This window comes from Callospermophilus lateralis, chromosome 10 (assembly GCF_048772815.1).
Source record: "Callospermophilus lateralis isolate mCalLat2 chromosome 10, mCalLat2.hap1, whole genome shotgun sequence".
Taxonomy (NCBI): Eukaryota; Metazoa; Chordata; class Mammalia; order Rodentia; family Sciuridae; genus Callospermophilus; species Callospermophilus lateralis.
In genome coordinates this window covers 121,140,389-121,167,197 of record NC_135314.1, presented here as the reverse complement: position 1 = coordinate 121,167,197, position 26,809 = coordinate 121,140,389, and the positions used below count along the sequence as shown (strand labels likewise).

The 26,809-nt window shown below is 36.1% G+C and overlaps 1 protein-coding gene across 1 annotated transcript; it reads right to left on the bottom strand.

Annotated features, from left to right (window-relative positions):
• Positions 1–111: 111 nt before the first annotated feature.
• Copb2 (coat protein complex I subunit beta 2) lies at positions 112–26,221 on the bottom strand. The gene is made up of 22 exons (XM_076868467.1): positions 26,106–26,221; positions 21,165–21,302; positions 17,933–18,019; positions 17,603–17,729; positions 16,615–16,763; positions 15,181–15,327; positions 14,069–14,168; positions 13,031–13,173; positions 12,589–12,788; positions 11,024–11,134; positions 9,614–9,702; positions 9,265–9,371; positions 8,109–8,252; positions 6,487–6,617; positions 6,025–6,232; positions 4,264–4,374; positions 3,069–3,283; positions 1,438–1,530; positions 1,165–1,345; positions 902–970; positions 666–740; positions 112–465 (listed from the first exon to the last, which is right to left on the bottom strand). Exons 1-22 carry the CDS (start codon positions 26,106–26,108, stop codon positions 370–372), a joined length of 2,724 nt encoding a protein of 907 aa, XP_076724582.1. The 5' UTR covers positions 26,109–26,221; the 3' UTR covers positions 112–369.
• Between the last annotated feature and the right edge of the window lie 588 nt (positions 26,222–26,809).

The following is a 26,809-nucleotide window of genomic DNA, read 5'->3' as shown; positions in this document are numbered from 1 at the left end:
CAAAGAAAAAATAATGCAGGGCTGACCCTTGGGTGAGGTGTAATTTTGGCTCAGCCTTCTACAACTAGAAGTCTGTTTTTATTATTCAAGAAGGAAATGGAAGTATTCTCATTAATTCAAAGGATTTTAATGACAGTATGAGAAAATCAAAGCCCATGTCTGTTTTAATCAATGAAGAAAACACTGATTTAAACTGCACATGAACTCCTCCTAAGAAAAGGAGGCTATGTGCTTCTGTTGGTCCATAGCATTTACATATAAAAACCTAAGAAATTTTTCATATTTCCTTCCAAGCACTGTAGTCAGGGTGATGATCAATACCTATACATAATAATGATTTGTTTAGTCAAATAAATGGAAAACTACAATTCAGTCGTCCAGGATATCTTCATCCAGATTAATATCCGTAGTGTCAATATCTTCTAATTCCAGATTGTCCAAATCTACTTCTAGTTCGAGTAAGCTCTGCAAACAAAAGGAAGATGATGGAGTTCTAAAGCGCTGTGTTAAAGAACTTAATGTGTTCCTCCTTAACTGTCCTAAATAGCATCTTCCCACTTCAAAGTCCCTACTCTGAAACTTGGGTACATCACCTGCCACAGAGGCCCAGGCAGCCTGCACCCATGGGAGGAAGGGACGGGAGGTTTGGATGGTGTTTGACCCACCTTTTCTTTTTCTTTGTTGGCTGTTTGGGAGGCCACGATAACTGGAGTCGGAGATGGGGGTTTCTCATCGAGGTCCTGAAAGCCCAAGTAGAAATATATATAGAGAGAAATAAAGGCATTTTCCCACAAATTTTAAACTTATCCTCTGAGGGAAGAGAGATGAGAATTACGAAGTGGAAGATGGTACTTAAAATCAACAGTCTCAACCAAGTTATCACAAGTAGTACTCTACTTACCTGCTGAGCTACAGATCTTGAGGGGTGAAAGCCTTTTGCCTCTTCCATGACATTTCTTTCTTCATTTGGCTATTAGAGAATAAAGCAATGATGAAATGAAAAATCCTGAAATTATATAACTGCTCTAGAAATTGGCCTAAATCCCAGATATTAGCTCTTATCCAGCAATAATGTACCAGCACTGTTCACACCCTGAAGTTAATGTGCTCGCACCCTGTAGTCACACTAAATCAAGCCTAGCACCTGATCACTCACCCACTCACCGTGACTAGGGGGTACTGTTTGGCTGGCCACAGATCAGCATGTGTTTCCTTCACCCACTCTTCAACAACAAAGGCTTCTTTTAATCCTGGGAAAAGGTTTTCATACTCTGTTGGGTCAGCAAGGGATTCCGCTGCTTTCTGATTGACTTTTGAGAGATTCTCTCTCCAGAGTTTCACTACCCTATTACAGACATCATGAAATCAAAGAGAAATTACATAAGCATGCCCTGTTTTTATTTGAAATATTTCTTCCTAAAATTAAAAAGTCTGTACCTTGAAACCTGACTGGGTAGGTAAGTTCGGGCCAGGAAGGCAGCTTCTGGCAGTCGTCCGGTTCTAATCAAGAGCTCAAGGCAAGCATCGAGCCTGAAGATTCAGGAGGAGAATTAAATACTATAACAACAGCACTTAACATTTGGAAGAAATGTGGATTTAATGTTGCAAGGTCAAAATCTTCCCCAGTCCCCTCACACATTCATCTCATTTCTGTTCCTGGCCACTTACTCATCTTAACAGTATATTAAAGACTTGGTGGACTTCAAGAGTGTGAGGGATACGACAGCTTTTATGACTACTTTCAATCTACTTAAGGGCCTTTTCAAGAAGAGTCAAAGCAGTTTGGATGAGCAAATTTTGAAGGCTTCAGGTTACAGGCAAGTAGAAATTCAGTTTCAACATCTCCAATGTGGGCTGGACCAGATTATCCAGAGGTGCCCAGTAGAAAAGAAAGATACCATGTCTATTAGCTTCAGTTATTTTTTTTTTCCCCTTGGCAAGTTTTACAAAGCATTTCAGAATTCTGATTTTTTTAGTTTTAGGTAAGAAATGGAGTAATAGAAGCACCTAACAAAAGCCCCAAACAATATTTTTGTAATAATATGACTATTAAATGCAATAAAAACATACTGAGTAGCATAAAAACAACTCAGTAGTAGAGTTTAGTCAGATTTTGCCTTCAAATGAGTTCTAAAAAAACTTTTCATATAATTTTTGAATTATGCATAAAAGATAGTGGACCTATTTTTGCAGAAATATAAATTCACATATATATGTGTATATATGACATGGTGCACAAAGTTTTAAAATGGGGTGTAGCTCAGGAGAAGAGTGCTTATCTAGTATTTGCATGGCCCTGAGGTTTGTTCCACAGCATCAAAAAAAGAAAGTTTATTTTTTGTTTGTTTTTTGTGGGACTGGGGACTGAACCCAGGAGCCCTTCACTGCTGAACTACACTTTCAGTCCTTTTCTATTTAGAGACAAGTCTCACTAGGTTGACAAAGCTGGCCTTGAACTTGTGTTCCTCTTATCAGCCCTTCAAGTAGCTTGGATTAGAGGCATGGACCATCATGCCTCGCCAAAAAATAATAATTTTTATGATGAAGTATGCAGGGCAAACTTAATGAACACTTTTGTGTTTTATTTCATAACAGGGCCAACTAATTTCTAAATGATTTGGCACCAAACTTACAAATGTGTATTTTATGCTTTTCTGTTGAACTCAAATCTGAAAGTAATTGGCATTTTCATCTTCCTTCCTCCATGCCACAAACAGATCAAAATTGTCCAATTTGGGTAAAGGCACCTGCCACTCAGATACCAACTGGAGCAGCACCATAGCCTCCTCCTGTCAAAACGAAATGCCTCAGCCACTAACTGGCAGGCTGTGGGGAAGGGGGTTAACTTTTATCCCACCCTGAGCACCTCCTTCAGCTCACATTTATATCAAGGTCATGGAGTATCCCTTGCTGAAGCTGAGTGCCACCAAGGTAACACTGTCATCCTATTGCCCACACTGTTCAACATCACCTGGCCAGCCATCAGTTCTCTCCAGCCTCACAATTAATGTGGAAAATTTTAATTACTGTGCTTCCCAAGGTCTTTTACACCTTAGATTAATACTTACTTTCCCTGTAAAAAGTAGCTCATGAATGCCACATTATTTTTGCCATCTCTCTCTGCACCCTCTGCAAGCTTGTTCACCATACTAGCATTTCCAGAGGCAGTGGCTAAAAGCAGCAGACCTCCGTAATCCTGGGCATGGTGCAGACACTCCTGGGCGAGGCCAAACTGACATTTACTGATGGCAAGTTCAGCAAGTTGTTTCCACTTCTGTTCTGACTAAAAGAAAGAATTTCCAAGTTAAAATACCTTTGAAAATAAACATTTCAATCTCCAATATCAACATTATTCTGTTCTCTTGAGCATCCCTGTATAACAATGGAAAATACTTTACACACACATACAGAGACACACACAGAGCTGTACTTATTAAGTTGGCACTTTCAATCAAAATAAGAATAGCATGATAAAATGTACAATGAGGAAATTATTCACATATACAAAATTAATTCAAATAATTTTAATGATGCATGAATAATTATCAACTTATTTTTATTTTGTAATTACACAGTGAAACTGAAAGAAAACAAGCTAAATTGGAGTTTTTAAGGTAATTAGATTGCAATTATTCTAACAAGTGAATTTAATACCACTTTTTTTGAAAAATTATTCTTAAATACTTAACAATAAATATCTGTCATTTGTAGCTTCAGAAATCAATGCTACACATATAGATGATCTTAACATAGCTAAAATTTATTTTGCACATCTGAAATTAATGTACCAATAAATGCTAGAGTGAAACCACAATTAGGATATACAATATACAAAGATCTATAAAAATATCATCAACCTGTCTTTCAAAAGATATGCCTCTAATCTAGATTAGAATCCTGCTTTAAAGTCCAGATCTTTCTTACTAGCTTGGGGGCAAATTATTGATGTCTATATTCTTTTAGAATTCCCAGAGTTGTTTATCTACTATCTTAAATTTTTCTTCTCTTGTAAAACAGATTTCACTCAAAATAGAAAAAACTTAAGTTATAGTGCTAAGACTATCTCAAATAAAATGTGTTTGATTTATGCAAATTAACAATGCATCTTTGAAAAAGATCAAAAAGAGAATAATCTCACCAAAATGAGTCAAAACTCACCAAAGTTTCCATCTGGAAACTTTAATAACAATACATTATACCAAAGACATGGAAGTACCTGCTGACCTTTCCATCAGTTATAAAAAATCATGAACTTGAACATACCTCTGCTTCCACTGCTAACTGGTATGCAATTTTCAGCTCTCCAAGTTGAAGAGCAAGCTCAAAACGATGTTCAGGATCTGTGGATACTGTAAGAGCTTGCTGTTTGAAGCCCTAAACAAAATTAAAAGCAGAAAACAAATATATATGTCTGTGATATCTACAAGTACAAAATGTGTTCATGATACAATGTACACACCGAAAAATCATCCATTTCCCTCTTAAACTACTTTGCTGACACAGAAACCCACAACTTAAACAAAAGTAATATAACAAAATAATGAAAAGCAAAAATTAAGAAGTCATTGAATTAACTGGTAAGCACAAGCCTGGCTGATGGAGTATTTAGACACATACTACCTACTGTTTTTTTAAGACAATGGTAGCTGACTAATTCTAGATGAACTAAAGTAAACAATAATCAACAAAATTAGAAATGTGAATATAAATAAATATCATAAAGAAAGGGATTTTGGAAAATTGGTCAAATAAGAGTCACTTCCAAAAAGAAACCAGGTGCACTGGTATATACATAGTGGTAAATCACTGAACAAATCCAGGTCATCTAGTCCAGGCCTTGTTTTAGAGTGGAAGTTATTGCCAGTAAATGGGCAAAGGAAAGGGAGTCAAAACATAAACCCAATTTTCCATCATCTGTAAGTCACTTAGCAGACATTTTGTATGCAGGTCCAGATGATAATCAGGTATCACTACCTATGCCTATAGTGTTGGTCTTGCGTTATTCATCAGCAAGTATCCCAATGGTCAGAAAGCCTATGAATTCCTTTCTATGTTCCAGTTTGCCAACAGAAAAGGGCATTTAAACTAATTTAACCACTAAATTAGCTTCTAACTACTAAATTAGCAGTACAGATGGGATCTGCCCTACAGGCAAAGTTTTTAGCTCTAGGGGTGTGGTGATGGTTAGATGAAAAGCTCAGAGGTGGTTTGTTCTTCAAAAATTGAGGGAGACTGCTCAGTATGGGTGTTTTTAACTTTTCAGATTATAAGTTCTAACAAGTGAATTTAATACCACTTCCCAAATTAATCCATGAATACAAACGGGTATTCTAAATAGTCTGAGTTACAGGCCATGGATGTAGCTTGGTGGTAAAGTGCTTGCCTACGTCCTCATTTTTTATAGAACAGAAGTCACAAGAAATGCTTAGAGCTAAATGAAGAAAAAATATATGTTATGCTGTGTTGCATGATATTTAGACATGTGAAAATAAATATGAAGGGAATTAGATTAGAAGAATTAAAAGTAATTATCTCCAGAGAGTAAGAAGGAGACAGGAAAAAGGGAAGTCACCTTTTTTAAAAAGAACTTAATTCATATGGTGTGCACATATTACTTTGCACAAATACTATAGTAAGAAAAAAACATGCTGGTAATGGAAAATTTTGTTATGTGTATTTTACCAAAATTAAAAAAAAAAAAAGACAGATGAGATAGAAAAATGCAATGCAGAAATAAAAATATTAATAAAATGGAAAAGATATATATAGAAGGGGAGGACAGATAAACCCTTACTGATATTTAAAGAGGGAATTAAGGGCACTGAGAGAGAAAAAAGAAGAGTGTAGGTTTACCATAGACTGCAATAAACTGACAGGAGAAATCCCACTGGCACAAGCAAATCACACCAACATTCTTTTAAATGGCTAGTTTGAAAAAACACACACAAAAAGAAGTAAAAAAGGATGAAGAAGAAAGGAAAAGTGGAAGGAAGGAGACAGAAAAGAAAAGAAAAAAATTCTTACCTGTTTTTCCAAAAAGTGTGCTACTCTGGTCCGTTGTTCTTTTGGAATGGTAGGAAGGACCTTATCCGCCATGCCAAAATCCCTCCTCATGACAGCGGTCTGGTATTCCAGGACTGAAACCAGCAGGGAGTAGCTAACAATATTCAACTCTTTGTCACCCAGATAAAGCCTATTGTCTTTAGGAATATAGCCCAAGAGATACATTGTCCTATCAAAGAAACAGAAACTAAATTAGAAGCCCAACACTACAGTTACACACATACATGACCCGCCCCCCTTGATTCTTGCTCAATATCTTTCCATTTGATTAATGCAGTTTTGTTTGACAAAAGGCAGTCTACCAAAACCATAACACAGGGAAGTCAGCCTATAATTGCTATAAGCCAGTAACAGGTTCTGTTGAAAGAGCACACTTTTCAATTTAGGATGTTTTAAGACAGAAGCAAAACTATACTCCACTACCTGTCCAAGTGGGCAATGGTGACTATTTCTCCTCCAACATAATAATTTAATCTGTTCACAGAACTTGTGTAAATGAAGCAGTCGCCTACCCACAGGCCTGTTTTCACAATTTCCTGAATCTCACCAAGAACCTGTAGAAAGAAAATACTATGATTATATTATTTAACATTGAAAAACTGTCAATAACAAAAGGCTGAATATAGTTGAGATTGATAAAGTAAAAAAGAAGGAATGCAGAATAAAACTCTATTTCAAGAAAGACTTTCCTTGAAATTTCTATCTTCTTTCTTTTTTTAAGAACAAATTTCTACTGTTAATATTTGTCATATTAAATCTCACTGTTGGTTCAAAATAATGATCTAAAAGAGAATTAACCCCCAATACACATTAAACTAGAAAATGAGATATTTTGCAACATCTTTTAGGACATCTACATCAAGGATGATTTATCTTTACCACCTGGGAGCTCATTTAAATCACTCTGGCTAAATGGTTTGGGAATAAAATAACTTCAAATTTCCTTAGTGGAAAATATCAGTCTAAACATTCCCTAAAATTGAAGCATGAATTTCTTTTAAACATATTTACTTTCAGATTCTGTTTTATGAGGCAAGATTTTAATTTTCACATTTCACCAGAACCCTTTAAATACTTACTTTCCTCAATCCTAACTTTAATGAAATGCTAGAATTAGTGCAGTCTTTTTAAAAATGTTTTTCGCTTTTTAAAATTTGTTCTTTTTAGTTATACATTACAGTAGAATGTAGTTTGACATATTATACATACATGGAGTATAACTTCCCATTCTTGTGGTTGTACATGATGTTGAGTTGTACTGATCGTATATTCATATATAAACACAGAAAAGTTATGTCAGATTCATTCTACTGTCTTTCCCATTCCCATCCCTTCTCCCATTCCCCCCTGTCCAATCTGGTGAACTTCACTCCTCCCATCCTTGAACAGTTATTTTTCTACTCATGTTCATAGTATGGCAGATCTTTCCATCTTCTAAGGTCTTCTTCAATTTCTTTCTTTAGTGTTCTATAGTTTTCATTGTAGAGGTCTTTCACACCTCTTTTGCTAGATTTCTAAATATTTTATTTTCTTTGAGGCTATTATGAATGGGACAGTTTTCCTAATTTCTCTTTCAGTTGATTCATCACTGATGTATAGGAATGCAACTAACTTTATATCCTGTTACTTTGCTGAATTCATTAATGAGTTCTAAAAGTTTTCTAGTCTTCTAAATATAGAATCAGAATTAGGGATAGTTTGAATTCTTATTTTCCTGTTTGTAATCCTTTAATTTATTTCCTCTGTTTAATTTCTCTGGCTAGTTTCCAGGACTATGCTGAATAGAAGTGGTAAAAAGAGGGCATGTCTTGTTCCAGTTTTTAGAGGGAATGCTTCCAATTTTTCTCCATTTAGAATGATGTTGGCCTTGGGTTTAGCATATAAAGCATCTACAATGCTGAGGTATGTTCCTTTTGTCCCTATATTTTCTAGTGTTTTGGACATGAATGGATATTATATTTTGTCAAATGCTTTTTCTAGTACAGTCTCTTTTTAAGTCTATAAATCATTTAAAAACAAAGCTAAAGTCATACTGATGCAATTACCTCAAAGGCATCTTCAATGCCATCTTCAGTAACTCCCTCATGCGTTTCCTGTGCAGCCAAGACTTTTTCTGACAGATATTTAAGGATAAAAAATGATTCCTCAGTAGCAATACAGACGAGCTCTCCTGAATCAGACCAGAAAATCTGTAACACAACAAACAGAAACACAGACAACTGATTTGGATTTCTGAGTGGGTATGACAAACTGCTTATACCTTGTTTCTTATAAGACTAATCTTATAGTAATAAACATGCCCTTGATTTTTGCAGTATATTTACATGTGTATGGAGAGTGGACAGGGCAGAGCTATTCTATTTAGCCTAGCAGTGGAAAGAACGATGGGAAAGAGGAAGGAGAGCTGTTGGTAACACTGGATGTGCTGGAATTTAGAGGAGTGTCAGCCTAGTCTCCTCTATTGCTCTAGAACACTATTTCTTACCCTTAATTTTTAATAATAAAATTCCCACCACTATGAGCCTTTTTAGACTTTTTTCCCTAAAATTTCCCCTAAAAATATTTTAATACCATAATTATTCTGTATATTTGTTTACACATATACATAATGAAAATACATATGATACATAGATACATATCTGTTTATACAAAAAAAGGGCAAAGTCCCCCTCCCACCACACCCATTTTCCCACTTGGGGAATCACCATGCTTTAGAAGACAGGGTCAGGACCACAGGAAGGCTATTTTGTCTCCAAAGATACTTTCTGACAATGAAAGTTATCAGGGTAGCAGGCAGTTAGTTCTAAAAGTACAACATGTTGTCACTAGAGACAGTCACCTGAACCTTAAGCAGCCATCGTCAGATAAACCTCAGACAGCTTTCTGACTGGATGGGGGCTTCTCAGGCCCTTCCAAGTCAAGAACTCCCCGACTTCTTGTCTTCAAAGCACTCTTTTCCACGATGTCAAAAGCCATTTGAAATATGAATTGCACTTGGAATTTGCATAACTTTTAAAAATATTTTTCAAAATATCCAATGTTTACTGCTTCATTTAAGTACCACAATTCTGAGGCAAACAGCACTGTGTGCAGCACTATGAGACAAGGATAACAGGGTACAAGGACACTTCCTGGCCTCAGGGACCCAGACCTCATCACAAAGATGAACATTCCCAAAACAGCAATGCAGTGACAACTCACGTGTTTGGGCTGAATTTCAATTCTGCGTATGAGTTCCGTGTTGTCCCAGTCATAGAAGGCCAAGCCATTTACAGACCTGACTCCCAATAAGAAGCCTCCGTAGATACCTTAAGAGAACATAAAAAGATCTGGCTTAGATTTTTTTTTTTTAAATATTTTTTTAGTTGTAGTTGGACAAAATACATTTATTTTATTTATTTATTTTTATGTGGTGCTGAGGATCGAACCCAGCACCATGCACATGCTAGGCAAGCGTTCCACTACTGAGCCACAACCCCAGCGCCTGGCTTAGATGTTTTTGAGCCATTACAAAGCTTTTAAAATTGTATCATAAGTAAATGACACTCACTTTCAGCTCCAAAATCTGGTTTAAATGATTTTTTTTCCTTAAAGTTCTTAAATATCTTCACAACACTGTTGCTCTCTCTTATTGCATATCTGGGGTGGGGGTGGGGGAATAGGGAAGACAAAATACAAAATGATAAGCTAAACCATAATTCCATTATACATTAGAAATATCTTCAACTACTGAGTAATTAATTATGCATAGATACAAAATGAATATTTGAAGATTCACTGATGTATTTTTTTCCCTAAGAGATCAGTGAACTCTTTATAGTTGGATAAATAAGGAATGGGTTTCATATGATGTATGACACAGATTAGCAGGACTTATAAACCATTTTAGAAACTGGAAATGACCTAGGTATTTATCAACAGGTGAATGACTAGACAAACTACAATATATGTATACAATACTACTCTGCACAAAAGGAACCAATTACTGATACAGGCAATGATGTGGATGAATCTCAAAATATGCTGAGCAAAAGAAGCCAGTACAAGCATGCATACCATATGATCCCACTATATGAAACTCTAAAGACAATCTACTATATACAATAACAAAAACAAATCAGTGTTTGCCTGGGGCTGGGGAGTGGGTGGGTAGATAGGGATGAATGGACTGTTAAGGAAAATAAGGGGATTTTGTGGGGATATGGAAATGTTCTATAATTTGTTTTAGTGGTTATGGATTATATACATTTTTCCAAATCCACTGAAATGTTTATATACTTAAAAATGTGCATTAAAAAAATATATAATATATAAATTATATCATTAAAAGTGATTTTAAAAATCTAAGAAAAACTGTGATAAGTGGCTCATCAGTCAGCCATATGTGGTATCAAAAGGAAATACTTACATTTAGGTCTCTGCCTTAAAAACAGAGACCAGGAGCTGGGTATGATAGTGCATGCCTGTAATCCCAGCAACTAGAGAGGCTGTGGCAGGAGAATCACAGGTTTGAGGCCAGCCTTAGCAACTTAGCAAGGCCCTAAATAACTTAGTGAGACTCTGTCTCAAAGTAAGAAGGGCCTCACCCAGCTAGGTCATGAAAAGGCAGCTGCACCTTAGGACAAATGCCTTCAGGAGGGCCTGCAAGGACTTGAAGTTCTGCCTTAAGTCCATAAGCACCAGGTCCTGCCACAGGCTTCATCAAGGAAATGGTGTTGGGTCCCTAGTTTAATGGCATTATTAAATTAGGTTGATTGAGAGAGCTCAATACCAACTACAGAAAGGACAAAGGATTTATACTTCCCAGTTGCCACTGACTAATTTTATAACAGGCTGTGCTGGTGGAATGCATCTTTAACAGGAGCAGTACAGAACACACCAAGCCTCAAGAACCCAGAGTGGCACATGACACCTATCGGTAATTACAGCATGCTGACTTAATCATACAGACCAAACTTACTCAGAAGAATCATGGGCCCAAGCAAACTCCTGGGCAGAACCAAAGCTCTTGTTTCTCAAGGCCATTGCTGTGTAGATGATATACTCTCCATCACCACACACCACAACAAACCTAGAAATTACAGAAGTCAGGGAGGGATGTACAGAGGGCAAAGAAGTTAAGAAACAGAAATTAAATTTATGGCAAAATAATTCTAATAATGTTATTTCAGCAAATTATTATAACTTAATGTTTTTAAAAGTTATATATTTCTTTGAATATAGAGCTACACAAAAATATTCTAGTCAACAAATCCAAAAGCAAATGATGAAGTTATTGCTGAAAATGCTATTGCAACAGCCTTCTCTTATAAACCCAGAAAAATATGGACAAGAAGTTGAGAATGGAGGATTTCAATTATTCAACTAGAATTTGTTGCACACCAAGATGCCTAGCACATTGTTCATGACACTTACACCATAAGAAGGTACTGTCTTATTATAAGATTATCTCCATTCTAACACCAATCATTCAAATTAAGAAAAATATATTCTAATTTTTAGTGACTTCATAAAATTTATAAAATTCATAAAATTTAAATGTTAATACTAAAATTTAACATTTAAATAATTATCCTAAATTTATTAAATAAAAATAGATGGTGAAGTAGTCAAGTAAAATTTTCCCAGAAGACACAAAACAACTCCCTTCAAAATTATCATTTAGAACACTGTAAAATTCCTGCTATCAAAAGATTACCAAAGATAAAATGCCAACCTCATGGCAAAGAATGTTTTATGATATCAAGGTAAATATATATAATGCATTCATAACCTTCATAAGTCAATTACTTAGGTTACAAATAACTTGATATCATTTACTGACCTTTGGCTGCATACTTTGCCTTTTTTAATATTCAAGACACATACTATAATCTTTTTTAAATGATGAATTGTTAATTTCTGGAATTTTCTTTCTCTTTTTTCTTTTTTGCACTGTACTGGGGGATTGGTCCAGGGCTTTATGAATGCTAGGCAAGCACTCTACCAGTGAGCTACATTCCAGACTTATAAAATAATTTGTAAAGCTCTACAGGTTTAAGCTCATTGTTCTTCGAACTTCTCTCTCACAAGATTCAAAAGATGTTTGGTGCTTTATAGCTCTTAAGGGAATAACAATCTGATGGTTCAAATTATGAATAAGGTGCAGAATTACCAATTCCAAAACTTTTCAAAAGATATATACCTCAGAATCAGGTTTTTTTTAAGAGAAATGAGGGAGCAAATATTAAGAGCACCTACTAAGTATTAAGGTAAGACATGATTTTTGCCCTCAAAGAAGCACACAGGTACACAAACCCAACATGTGTGAAATAAAAACAAATGCAATTTAATTGCTCCACCTTGCATGCCAACCTGTCAACTGGCAATGGCTGCCTGTGTCTGTGTTGGGGATCATGCAGCCAGGGCAAAAGCTCAAAGAAGAATGAGTAGAGATGCCTACCCCAGAGATATGCTGTGGATATGCACACACACCCTGTTCTAACATACACAGAAGCTCAGAAAGAGATTTTGGCGATGACTTACCGCCCATTGGGATTGTGCTGAATAGTCTGAGGGTATATTTCACAACTGCCCATATCCTTTACTGCCAGTGGCAATCTTTCTCCATCTTTAATTTCAGCATCTCCCATTGCTTTTAGATTGGCCTGCTGGACTTCTGAATGCTTGGCCCAAATTATCTTCCCATTGGCATCCATGGACATGGCAGGTTCCTCCCGACCAAGCTGGAAGAATGACAAGTGGCTCTTAGCAATGAAAAGGAAAAAATAAAACCACAACAAAACTGACACTCCTTCCCCTTAACAGAGAGGTCTATTTCCTTTCTTCCACTTTAAAACACTGTTACTTAATCTCTAGTGGAAAGAACTGTCAGTTCAACAAAACTGGTGACTTGGAATGAGACAGTACTGAATTACAAAGGAAAATGACTTTGTCAATGTCCATGTGTTTATTTAGAGAGAATTACCTTAACAATGATGCTCCCTTCATCATAGCCCAGAGCCACATTGTTGGACCCTCTCAGACTGGCCACACACCACACCCGCTCCATTCCATAATTCAAAGTGCTCTCAAGCCGATAGGTGCTTGAATGCCAAATACGGACTGTTCCTAAAGAGAACAATGTGAATATTCCCTTTTGATACAAACACCCAACAATAAACTGTCAGGTGAAGGAGTCACAGGGAAGTCTTTATATCAACAGAAAACACACCTGCCAACTTAATGACCACTTTTTCCGTATCTATAATTTTTAACTGACTTTATAAAGGAACATAAACATAATAATAGAAAATCCATAAGAAACTAAAACAAGGAAATGCAATTTGAGGTGTGAAACAGTAACAACATTTCCTGGGTAGAGTGCTTACTACGTGCCAGATGCTTTCTACACTAACCACTTCTCATCCTCGTACACAGTCCTATGGAGTAGATATGTGTTCTCATTTCATAATTTGCCCAAACCACATTCACCAAGTGACAGAGCCTGAATTTGAAACCCAGGTTTGACTTTGACACACAGGATCTTTCAGGTTTTCTCTAAAACATCTGGGTGTCCTCTTTTTTAAGTGATAGAATCAAAACACACCAGAATGATGAAGATGATAAAAATATGTCCCTTTTGTTATTTAGTAGCTTAAGTCTAGTATTCTTTTTTTGGGTGGGGTACCAGGGATTGAACTCAGGGGGACTTGACTACTGAGCCACATCCCCAGTCCTATTTTTGTATTTTATTTAGAGACAGAGTCTCACTGAGTTGTTTAGTGCTTCGCTTTCTGCTGAGACTAACTTTGAACTCTTGATCCTCCTGTCTCAGCCTCCCGAGTCTTTGGGACTACAGGTGTGTACCACTGCACCCGGCTTAAAAGTCTAGTGTTCTAATAAAAAATGTCAGAATCACTGGAAACCTCCTATTATAATTCATCGGTGTGGGTCAAAACACTTGACTGAAACACCTACTGAGTAATTAACAGGAGCACAGGAATAAACATATACTCCAACTTACCATCTTCTGAACCTGTGATGATGATTGGCAACTCAGGATGAAAACTGGCACAAGACACATTTTGGGCATGTCCCTCCAGTGTCTGCACACATGTTTTATTCTGTAATCAAAACACAGAAACAAATTTTACTAGTAAAAAGTAAGTAACCATCCTTAATTTTCTCAATGCACAGATGCCTTATAAATGATAAAGGTTAAGACAAACTGAATAAATCCAATATAGAAATTTTTGAAACAGAATTTTGCATACATGAATGCTTAATTTCACAGATCAGATAAATGTAAAGGTAATTATCATTTAAAGAAGAAGAAAAAAGAGATCTAGATTTTCATTTGAATACTATTTTCCCAAATTCTTAGAATAATGAATTTCCCCTACAATATCCACACCTACCCTCTGTGGACTAAGCCAGTCAGTACAGGGCTTTGCTTTTAGGTACTTAGTCTGCTAAGTACTGCTACTTTAGTCTTTTAACATATTTATTCTGAACTTAGGGATAAATTTGAAAATATTTCAAAGTATAACTGGTTTTCTAAGTCTTACTATATTAAATGCTTTACATGTGAAAAACAAAACAAAAATTTAAGAATATCTTACAGCTACAAAGCATGGTACTAGGAACTTATAATTAGATTTACAAGAGTTCTATGTGGCAAAACGGTGTACCACAGCTATGTTACGACACTTTTGCTGATCTGTTCTCAAATATAAATGGGAGTCCACCAATGAGGATACTCAAGGATGTATAATTTATGTATAATTTAAGATTATAATGTTAAAATTTATAACCTCTATTATTAAGTAAAAAAAGAAAAGATGTGAGCATATTTTTGAAATCTTGTGCATTTGTGTCTTCTTGTATTGCTTTTTGCAGTGCGAGGGATCAAGGACAGGACCTTGCACATTCTAGGCAGGCACTCTACAAATAAGATACATCCCCACCCAGTGTTCATTTCTATGGAGACTTCTGGGACAATGTTGACGTAAATTCTTAGGCCTTACAATATTACATGATGAAAAGAATTCAACAACCCAAGTTTTAACTATATTATAAGAAACAATTTTTAAAAATGTCTAGCATATGGCAAGTAAGGCCATAAAAAAGTTGTACCTGGTAATCCCATATTTTAACAAGACGGTCATCTGCACCTGAGATGAGGTATGGTTTGTCACCACCACTGTAGTAATCAATGCAATTCACGCCTTTCTCGTGTCCCTCCAGAGTGAAGTTTGGTGATGAAGAGCCCAGCTGCCACACCTTCAGAGAGCAACAGCATCTGCCAGTTAGTACAAGGCTTTGCTTTTAGAAGGCAGATGCACACAGTTCTGACATACTAAATAAAAGGCCAAAGCCCAGGAGAGAAAAGCTAAGGAACATTCATTTTTTTCACTTATTTTTGTTAAATTTCCAGAGGGCAGAACTGGTATGGTATTCTCTGAAAATGCCAATTTCTAGGCTATATCCCTATATTCACTTAAACCACAGTGAAGTCCAGGAATCCAGATGGAACACTTTGAGAAAACACTACTTTAAGATTAGGTAAATAATTTTATGGACTATTTAATACACAGCTAAGGAAAGCGGGTTTAGTTAGATGTATTAAAAGACAAAAACTACTGTTTAATTAAAAAAATGTAAAATATAGAAGAGTAATAAAAAATTATAGGATTGAGCTTTATGTTTACAAATATTTACTGGGTGCATAACATGTGGAAGGCTCTATGGGGGGTAAATACATGTAAAACAAATGTAAACAAATAATTACTATTTACTCTATACCACAGACAATTCTTTTTCTCAAGATAAACCTAATTTAGTGAAGAATTTTAAAACTAATTTCAAAGTTTCCAACGTATGTCAAAGGCAAGCATAATCCAAAGAAGAAAAAAGAAGTAAACTCAAAACCCTAAGATAGTCAGACACATAAAAGTTTATTTAAGTTAAAGAAAAACAAAGCATCATGCATATGTAGCAAGTGTGTGCAAGCAAAAATTGATGATTTTAAATCTATGCCTATATGCCTATATTTTAAATATTTTTAAAAAATAATTATTTTTTAGTTGCAGTTGGAAACAATATCTTTAATTAATTAATTTATTTGTATGTGGTGCTGAGGATCGAACCCAGGGCCTCACCCATGCTAGGTGAGTGCTCTACACTGAGCCACAACCCCGGCCCTGTATTTTAAATATTATAATGGCAAAAAAGGAATATGAACGCAGTCACTGCAGCATGTACTGATCATCGAGTGCACCCTAGGCAGTGTCTGGAGGAAGAAGGAAACAAAGTTCCTGCCCCGATCTTCCAATATATCAGGGGACAAAGATTTCCAAAAATACATGGATTATGACAATGTAAGAAAGGCCATAATGGAAGCAAAAGCAATGGAAGATATGGGATGATCATAACTGGCTCTGTCCAGAAAGTGGGTGTCTGACAAGAGCTTTTCAGAGTAAAACTGTACTAAGTCATGAAAGCTAGGTAGTTCTTCAGAGGCAAATAAATCAAAAAAGTGATAACCGACACATACAGCAGACACCCTACCTTGATGGTCCTGTCCAGAGATGCGCTGGCAAACTGATTGTTATCTTTGGGGTTGATCACAATCTGCATAACATAATGTGTGTGTCCTTCAAACACTTGGGAACAAGACCATTTTTTATCCCAGTCCCAGAGCTTAATAAGCATGTCATCTAGGCCAAAAGAAAGTCTCAAGTTAGTTGCAAATATTTTTTTTTCAATTTTAGAACTAAGAATCTCTGTGCCTTTCAAGGCAACAAACCTAAAATAAATTACACCTTCTGTGATTTTTAAAAATAGAATCAAAATTGAAGAAGATTTTTCAAAAATTCTTTATTTATCCTCAGGACAAACTTAACTCTTTATAAGAGTGGATATAAAGTAAGTAAAACAGATTACAAACAGAAAATACTAAAAAAATCTTGTGAAAAAATTTTTTAAAAAACTCAGTGGGCTTCAAAGAATGACAAAAGTGCAATACAAGTCTGTCTGAATAATAATAGTAATGACTATTGCAAGAATAAGCATTTGCTCTTATGAGATTGGTTAAAAAAAGTTCTCAATTTTTAATTTAAAAATGTTTCAAAGAGCTATAACCAATTCAGCACTGCTCATTTAATTGCTCTCCCAAAGGTCTGCTGTTTTATACATAATACCAAGAAGTGAAAAAGACTGAATATAAAGATAAAAGTGACTAGGGTCTATGGCAATCTGCCAACTCACTCATCAGTATGTAAACGAGCTTTCTGTTCAGCAGATGTTTAAACATCTAGACCTTCAGGTCTTCCCTGACAGGAATTGGAGCAATTGCTATGCAATCCTAAGTACAGTTGATATTCCATTAAAATACAAAAGCAAGCAGCATCAATAGCACAGTAATAGACTTAAATGGTTTAAAAGCTGCTTGAAATTAGAACTCTACTTGTAATAGCATTTAAAGAATAGCATGTCTTACTGAATGAAAATGCATTACCCAAGGAGATACCCATGACCAAAAGAGGCCATCTCTTACCACTGCTAGTCAGAATGAAAGGCTGGGTTGGGTGAACAGCAATACAGCGAATGTAGTCTGAGTGTGCTTCAAACATATGAACTCTCTCCAGAGTATTGTAATTGAACACTCTAATCTGCATGTCATCCTAGCAATGGAAATTTAAAAACCACTGTTACTATTAGGAAGTAAATTGCATGAAAAACTCTATTATAAGCTCAAAGTATGAAGTCCATGCTTCAAAACACTGCACTAATGAACAAAACAAATCAGGAATCAAAATTTTGCAATTAATTTACATGATCATTGGCCAATTAAGAAAACAGTATTACAAATTATATAATTACTTACTGCTCCCGTCACAACCCAATTCTTTCTTGCAACAAACTTTGCAGCTCGAACGGGAAGATCACACACTTCAAATGTCTTCACCAGTGTCTTTAAAATTTAACAATACACATATTAAGTCATGAGAAAATAACTGAAAAATCTATTCTAATGTATTTAAAACATTTGACTATTAAAATGACTTTTAATTAAAAATACTCCCAGACTAAAATATGAATGATCAACATTAAAATTAAAAAAGGACTGATTATCTTTTTAATGGATTTGAAATCAAAGAGTTTTAAAAGACAAGAGAGAACAAGTTTCCAAAAGACGGTATTTCAGATCTTCTGTGCTCTGGCCCTTCCCTCACTTTCCAGACTTACCTTCACTACTCCCAGCCTCATTTCTGCTCCTGTTCCCTCTGCCTGGAAAATCCATGCATGCTAACTGTACTCTCCTTTCCTAACACAGCACTGCATAATTCATGCTTAATTTCAATATTCCCTATTATGCTCTCTAAGGGCAGGAATCATCTTTACCACTGTATACCCAGAACCCAAAATAGCAGTTGGTACACAACTAGTGGGTAACAAGTATTTGTTGAATAAATTAGATCTTAGTTTCTTCTTTTTAAAACTGAACCCACAGAAGTAACTCAAACAAGATGTTTCTTTTATACACCTTAGTAACATACTTCCATATGAATATTTATATGCTGTCAGTAAGTATCACAACATAGTGATTTAGACGCCCCTTCAAAGTAGATTATATACATAAGACAAAGGTAGAAAACTAGAAGACCTCCTGGAAAGAGCAGAGGCATCCCTCCTTGATACCTGTTCTTTAAGATTCTAAAAACCAAACTTCATTTTGAAATTACTTTATGTTCCAGAAAGCAAGAATGAAATAAATAAGGAACATAATATAATCTTACTATTTAAAAACCATGTACGTTAAAGAAAAAGTAATAGAGACTGGTTCACTGTTGAGCTTACTCTGGCTTCCCAGGCCAGACTTTGCCTTAGACAAAGCTTGAACAAATTGGGCTTCAATGCTCACCTACACATCTGCTACAATTGACTATGATATACACATTGAGAACAGAGAACATGTAATCTATAAGATAGCAGGAAAATCCATCAATGCTCATAAGGAGCCAACAAATCCTGGGATATGAGAAACAGTGAAAATAAATTAGCTGTAAAACAAACTATCATGGTTCAGCATCATGATAGGTACTGTGGCTGGTACAGCTACATGAAAAATGGTCTCCACACTCTGGAGCTAAATGATCCACAGAAGAGGAAAAGCTACACTTAGTACATACAAATGCCCAATGTAAATTAGGAAAGCAATGACCAATATTTTACATAGCCCTTTACAGGTCTCAAACAATTTTACCTAATGTTATTTAATTCTATTAACAATTATGTGATATAAGATTTTTAAGAACATCATCTTTAGTACAGATAAAATAAAGTGATACTCAGTGTGGTTAAAGGCTTTTCCATATAATTTAATCAGCAAGTTGGCTTTGAATCCTAAAATACTTAAAAAAAAAATACACAACAAAACAATAAACAAAAAAAATCCCATTGCATCCACTCAAGAAGTATATAATATCTCCTTTTTTGAAATTCAAGTACATCTGAATTAACTTCTAAAACCCTTTGGCTCTCTTAAGAATTTTATTCTCAATATACATAAATGGCAAATAACTTCTGTTAGTGATAGAGGGGAAAAGGCAGACAGAACCAAATATAGATCACTCAATAAAGACTTACTGAGTCTGATAAATACTGCCACTCTGTGCCCCATGCATTGGAGGGACAAAGGGAAAGAGGATACTGGGATCCCTGTCCTCAGGGAACCCCCAATCTCAGAGGAAAGAAGGAAATTAAAGAAGAAATTACCAATGAGATGAATTACAAAAGTGGAAGCAGAGAGCCCAGCAGGAGGACACAGAAGGGAACAACAAAGAAAGAGGAGGCAAAGTGGATGACCTAGGTAAAGCAGAGGTATTTGATAGTAAAGCCTAGAGGAAACATGAAGGAACTATATCTGGCCTTTAGAACATATGACAGTGAAATAATAATGCTGGCAGATGGGTAAACTGAGCCAACAGAGGAAATCCCCAGGAAGAATTAGGGAGAGGAGAATCCAACATATCTGTTAAGCATAAAATACAAGGACTTTAAACATTTGGATGGAGAATTAGACCAAAAGGGAGCAGAGTGGGAGAAAGAGAGACAAGCTGGTCAGTATATTATCTTTATCAAGCAAATTGCAGAGAACAGAAATTATCAACTAGTGATAAACACATTCCTTTTATTCTTTAGTTCAGCAAATGGGTATTAATAAGTTACTATGTGTCAGGTAATAATATAGGCACTGGGATATAGCAGAGAACAAAATGTTAATGAGTATAAAACATCATCCTGATGGAGCCTGGTTTAGTGTGTGGTCACTGTTGTTTCACTATAACGAGTGTAAGCATACAAAAGTATTTTTAGTTTTACTCCTGACCTTGGATTGCTAATCCTATTTTGCCATCTTAAATTCCTCAAATGTAAATTTTATCAGATTTCAAGATGGATATTGAAGATAACTACTATTTGAGCAGTCACATCACTGTATATTATAATGCCAATGACATGTTTTGTACATTGAAAGAAAAATTTTAAAAGATAATCTGAAAGACTGCAGAAAATATGAGAAAAATTTATTTGAAGGATACATTATTTACTTAGGTGAAAGAGAATAATGTAAGCATTAAGGCAGACAATCTAGAATAGGCATACTCTCATAAGTATAACCAAAAGTTGACTATGAATATTTCTGTGTTTGAAAGTTACTTGCATATCATTACATTGAGTATTTGGGTAAACAATTAACAATCCACTCTTAAAGATGATCAGAATAGTCACTGAATAGAAAATTAAATATGAACTACTAAATACTTTATAGCAAATCATCTTACTTTAACATCTGTTTCCTCAATTTCAAAGAGTTAATTCTACCTATATTAGAGTAACTAGATTTAAATACCACATATAACTTGTCCAGAAGAGTTTCTCTCATAAGCTATACTCTCCCAAATGTAGTTGCACTTCATTTAAAATACTTTGTATCAAGTTATTTTAGAAAGTAATATGCTCATAGCTACTGCTATCTATTATGACAGTTCTCTTCATTATAAAATAAAAGTCCAACACTGCATTTTATTTCTAATAAATTCCTTTAAAAATCCTACCTGTGTTTCATGATTCCAAACACACACACTGCCATTGTACAGACTTGCCAACATCCATGGCTCTGTAGGATGCAAATCCACACTCTTAACTCGATCAGATCTAGCGGTTAGCTTTCTCTTGATATCAAGTCGGAGAGGCTAAGGAGAAAAAAAACATTAAAACAAAAATCAAATTGTTTAGTCAAATTAAATATGAGACCGCAACTACAAATAGTATGTTAATAGGCCTATAAAACAATTCTGTTTTTATTTTGCTAAATTATAGGCACAGTTTAAAGCACCTACTTCTCCAATCATATGTATAAAATATGAAAATATCTAAAAATATTAAACTTATAGCAGCAGTTTTCAAAATTTTAATTCTCAGTACCTTGACATCTAAAATTTATAGGACCCCCCCCAAAGACTTTTTAATCATATTTACTATCCATGGCTCTGAAAATTTCAAAAGAAATTTAATGAGAATAGTGTCAATGTTTTATATTTTTGTAAAAACTCTTTAGATTTTGACTCAATAGTCAAAATATTGAGTACCAAAATAGTTGGTATCTGCTTCTGCCTTCAATATGTTGTGATATTGTTTTGGATGATATATGCCCAAAACAACTACCACCACACCTGGCCTCACATAGATAATAGAGTTGGAAAGAATATTTTAATTTTTGAAATAATTTTTGAATGATACCACATTAAAACTCAAGTGGTAGTTTCTTAAAAGATAATTGTAATGTGGAATCTGAAACCAAACTAATGAACTGCTTATGCTTTGTTAAATTAAAATCCAGTGTACTATCCTATACTTTGAGTGGCTTATTCATGCATTTTATAGCATCACACATTGATTATATGGGATATATTGGTTCACTAAGTTAGGCATATTTTCCAAACGGGGATGTATTTCATTGTACTGTATCAAAAAGATCATATTCATTAATCTCACCACCTACCTCAACTGATAAGTCTTAAATATTAGAAATTCATCAAGTTCAGTGACAGAAGTTCTCTAAAATTCTAAATTTCACTTTGAAGTTCGAATTTGTCATTAGCAAATAATACTGTCTGGTATCAGCTAACTTCTTACAGTTTTTAAGAGTATGTTTAACAAATAATCAAGTCTAAATAACTAGTTTCTTCAGCTTTTGTTTCATGTAAAGCTCCCCTGACTGTATAGGTGCCTTTCCATGAGACAACCATCACACTTCAGTAGACAGCAGCAGAGGTACTTTATGCACCCTCCTCACTTCATCATACAGAATTAAAAAGATGTGTACTCAAATGTTGGATGAAATGCCATCAATCACTTTTACTGATCAATGACATCCTTAAGTGAAACTGGCTTTTAAAACATTGTGTGACAATGGAGATACACTATCAGTATAATTTGGTGCCTCTGCATGAGCAGGCTTACCTTTCATTACTTTTACACCATTGGTGCAAATATTAACATAGTGAAAGAGGCCAACAGCATCTGACCATTAGGAAAACTTAATCTGTGGTCCCTCCTGGAAGAATGGGGATCTCTAAGGCATTGCAGAACACACTTTGAGCACCTGAATAAATTCAAAATAGCTGCTAAATCACAGCCCTGTGCCCATGTCATTAGTGTCATGGCAGAAAATATTCTGGGGCTAGGGATTTGGTTCAAGCGGTAGTGCGCTTGCCTGGCATGTACTGGGCGCTGGGTTCGATCCTCAACACCACATAAAAATAAAATAAAGATATTGTGTCCACCTAGAACTAAAAAATTAACATAAAAAAAGAAAATATTCTGAAGAAATGTTATTCATGAAGTCTTAGTAACTCTAAGTCATAACAGTAAAAGAGCTCTTCAGAGAAAAGCATATTTATTTTGGCAGAAAAATATGAAACATGAAATGAATATCTACCAGAGGTAATTTCCTGAGACAAAGCAAATACCTCATGAGGCATTCATTTATCTTGTTTGAATCTCTATCAAATGTGGGTCGCAGACTATTCCATTCTAGTCTTTGCTCTTACTTTTTCCTATTCATACCTCCTATACTTTTAGCAACAACCTTTACCTTTTACTTAAAGGATGTGAGTTCTCTGACTCTTCAGTTGCCTCAAAAAAAAAAAAAAAAAAATGTTTCCACTGTCATATCTTCCTTCTCAAACTTTCTACTTTGAAACCATTATCTCTGAATTCCTTGCTAGTTTGAGGGAAGCAAAACCTTCTGCTTCATCCATTTCTGAAATTTGTCCCACTAATTACTATCACAAAATTTAACATCTTTTTCTGGTCTTCTTAGAGTTAGAATAATGGCAATATTTCATTATAAAAATATTTGATACTTAAAAAATGAAGTTAGGCAAATCTAAGGGTTTTTTTTTTTTTTTTTTTTTTTTTTAATGTCTATACTGCAAGCACAGGAGACCCAAACCAGCACAAGTTGTTAATAATGATGTCTTTGTGCTGGGAACCTGGGTAGGTACACATCCAACATTGTTCTTCTAGAACTAAGAAAACTGGACTCTAAGCCACATATTTTACTGTAACAATGTTTTAATTACTGAGTAAAAGTGATGCTTCAGAAAGTGGGCCAGGGAACTCTGAACATGAGTTATCTCTACATACTCTGGAAGAGCAAATCCCAGTTTAAAACACACAGGTAAATGTGTGCTCCTGCTCTATTTCCTTGAACATTTCAATGATTACTTTGAATAAGGTTCAAGCACATGGGAACAAAGATGATTAAGATGCTCCAAAGTATCCCTCCATCTTCCAAAAGATGGATGATTCAGGTAAATGCAACTGTCATCAATAAGGCCTTTCTTATTTCCCTAGTCTGAAGTATTCTTTCCCAGAGGCTACTGTAGGATTTCATTTTAACTGCTCATGGTAAATTTTGCATATATCTCTTCTTGCTTCTCAGAGTAGACACTTAAGGACAGGGTCACTGTTTACACGTCTTTATTTGCACAGCACTTTATATATTTAGGAATTGGGAGAGAGCTAGGAATAAAGTATAACTCAGTACTACAGAGTCATACTGGATTCAAACAATGTTTCAGCTTTACATTTCCTAAGTACAATCCTAGGTAAGTATATTTAACCTCTCTGAGGTTTGACTTGTGTAAAACAGTGATAATACTAACATATACCTTTTGGTGTTAGGAGAATTTAATTCAGAGTTCACTTGCAACAATACCTGGCTATATAGTATCCACTCCATAAACATTATTTATAAAATCTCTCTACCAGCTACTGAGAGAACTAGGTGGCAAATGTTAGCAAAGTGCACAGCACAGAGTAAATATTATTGTAGTACATGAGCAAACAAATAAATTCACAATTTGTGCTTTCCACAGAAATTGTTCCTAGGTATTGGGAAAGGAATGAGTCCAGTGCCCCCTATTCCACCTCCATGGATATCCATAGATGCTTAAGTCAAATTATGAAAAATGATGTAGTATAGGACCTACAAAGTCCTTCTGTACAATTTAAATCATTTCTAAATTACTTAAAATACCTCATACACTGTAAATGATGTAAATAGTTGTAATACTGTGTTTTTTAGGGATTAAGAACAAGAAAAAAAAAGCCTGTACATGTTCAGACAATGTTTTTCCAAAATTTTCAAACTGCAGTTTATTTAATCTGTGGATGTATAACCCAAAGAAATGGAGGGGCTGACTGTATATTAAAGAATAATGGCAATATTTCATTATAAAAATACTTAATAGTTAAAAATGAAGTTAGGCAAATCTATGGGCTTTTTTTTTTTTTTTTAAGTCCATACTGCAAGCACAGGAGACCCAAACCAGCACAAGTTGTTAATAATATAAAGTGTATAATCAAGAGATTTAAGGTCTTTCTCAAGGGTTCTGAACCTAGGGAAAAGAGAGTCTACAGATAAGTATGGCTTGGCAGGAGCTGTCTGTGAGGGCCACCTTTACATTGCAAAACGGGTGTTTCTCTGAGTATTCTTCTGGCACTATCCATAACTTTCATAAGTTTCCCCAAGAGATCAACCTCTGATCCAACTTTACCACAATGAGACTTGTTAAACTTAATTTTTTAACTGCAAGATAAAGGACTTGAAATGAGTAATCCACAGTCTTCAAGCTCCAAAATATCTGACCATGTACTCCATAATATGTTTTTAAAAAGGCAGAAAAATGTTTACAAAAATAAGTTCTTTTTTCAGAAAAGATATTCTCACTATTGTTTTTCCTTCATCATTATAATACAGTTATGCAAAGGCATTATGGGGAGTGTTTGCGAGTAAGTGATAATAAAAATGTGCTGTCCTGATTGCTTGCTATTACTACCATTCACTGCTTTCACTGCATTTGCAATACTGAAAAAGCACATTATCAAGCTTTAAAAACAACTTCCCAATCCTTTTCCCTCTAGAAAACTAAGAGCTAGCTCCCAAAATATTAGAAATTCCATACTGCAAGCACAGGAGACCCAAACCAGGAATTGTGGGAGGGCTAGGAATAAAGTATAACTCAGTTCTACAGAGTCACACTGGATTCAAACTTAAGTTCCATACACATTTTATTGACTTTCCCCCCCTTCTTCTCTGCTTAAATTCATAGTTTGTAGTCAGCACACTATCCAGGAAAAAAGCCCGACAGGAGTGCAAGATTAGCTGTCACAGTCTTCAGCGTAGAATGGAGTAGCTTTGCAAAAACTGCCCAGAGTTCAACGTTTTTCCTAATCCACTGACCCCAATGCAGACCTTAGATGATTTGGAAAGCACCTTAAGGCCCAAGAGGAGTCAGGGACCCCTCACTGAACAGACATTGCCTCCAAAACGAGCCCAGTCTGCTGGTCCCCATCACCTCTTCCCTCCCAGGGCTCAAACAGAACCGGGCCAAAGGCGGCGGCCGCAGCCGAAGCACAGACCGCTGCTTATCGCGGCCCTCAGCCGAGGAACCCCAGGAATGGTCCGCAGCCGAAAGGACACCTACCATGGCTCCGTCAGTCCGAGCCCGGGAAATCACTTGATCCCGGTGGCGAAGGGCCTGAGAAACCCACCGACCCACAGACTGGCCGACTGACTGACGTGGAACTTCCGGGAAGTGATTCTCGCGATAGTCAGAGGCCTGGCCTGAGCGCCTGCGCAAAATCCCGCTCGGGGGGCTGGGATTTCCCAAGCCCCGCCCCAGTTTCCTAGGCAACGTGGCCCGCCAGCCACCAGGAGAAGGCGGGGCTTACTTTGGAGGGCGGGGTGTGGCTTGGGAGTGGAGGTGTGGCCTGCGTGGCGGCGGAAAGTAGCCAGGAGCTGCGAAGCGCCGGCCAGGATTTTAAAACCCGGCGTTGTAAAGGATGAGAAAGGCCAAATGCTGCGTGTCCGCTGGACACTAATGGCAGGGGAAGCGCCCGGATGGTGGAGTTGGTCGGGGAGGAGGGGAATCGCATCGCAACTCTGCTCTGACTCGGAGAGGAGGGGCGGGGAGAGAAATGGCGAAGCAAGTTCTAAAACCTGTGTGCTCTGGTGGACTTGAGTACAAGGTCGAGAGTTCTCTGTGGGCCCTGCAAGGCCCTGATGGAGGAGAAGATAGGGGCCCGACTTCAGGCCTCGAAGGTCAGAGAAGGCTTGGGAGCCTGCAGTTCCCTAACCGAGGGTGATTGCCTTTCATTGAGCATCCCTGAGTGCCAGTGACTCACTTTG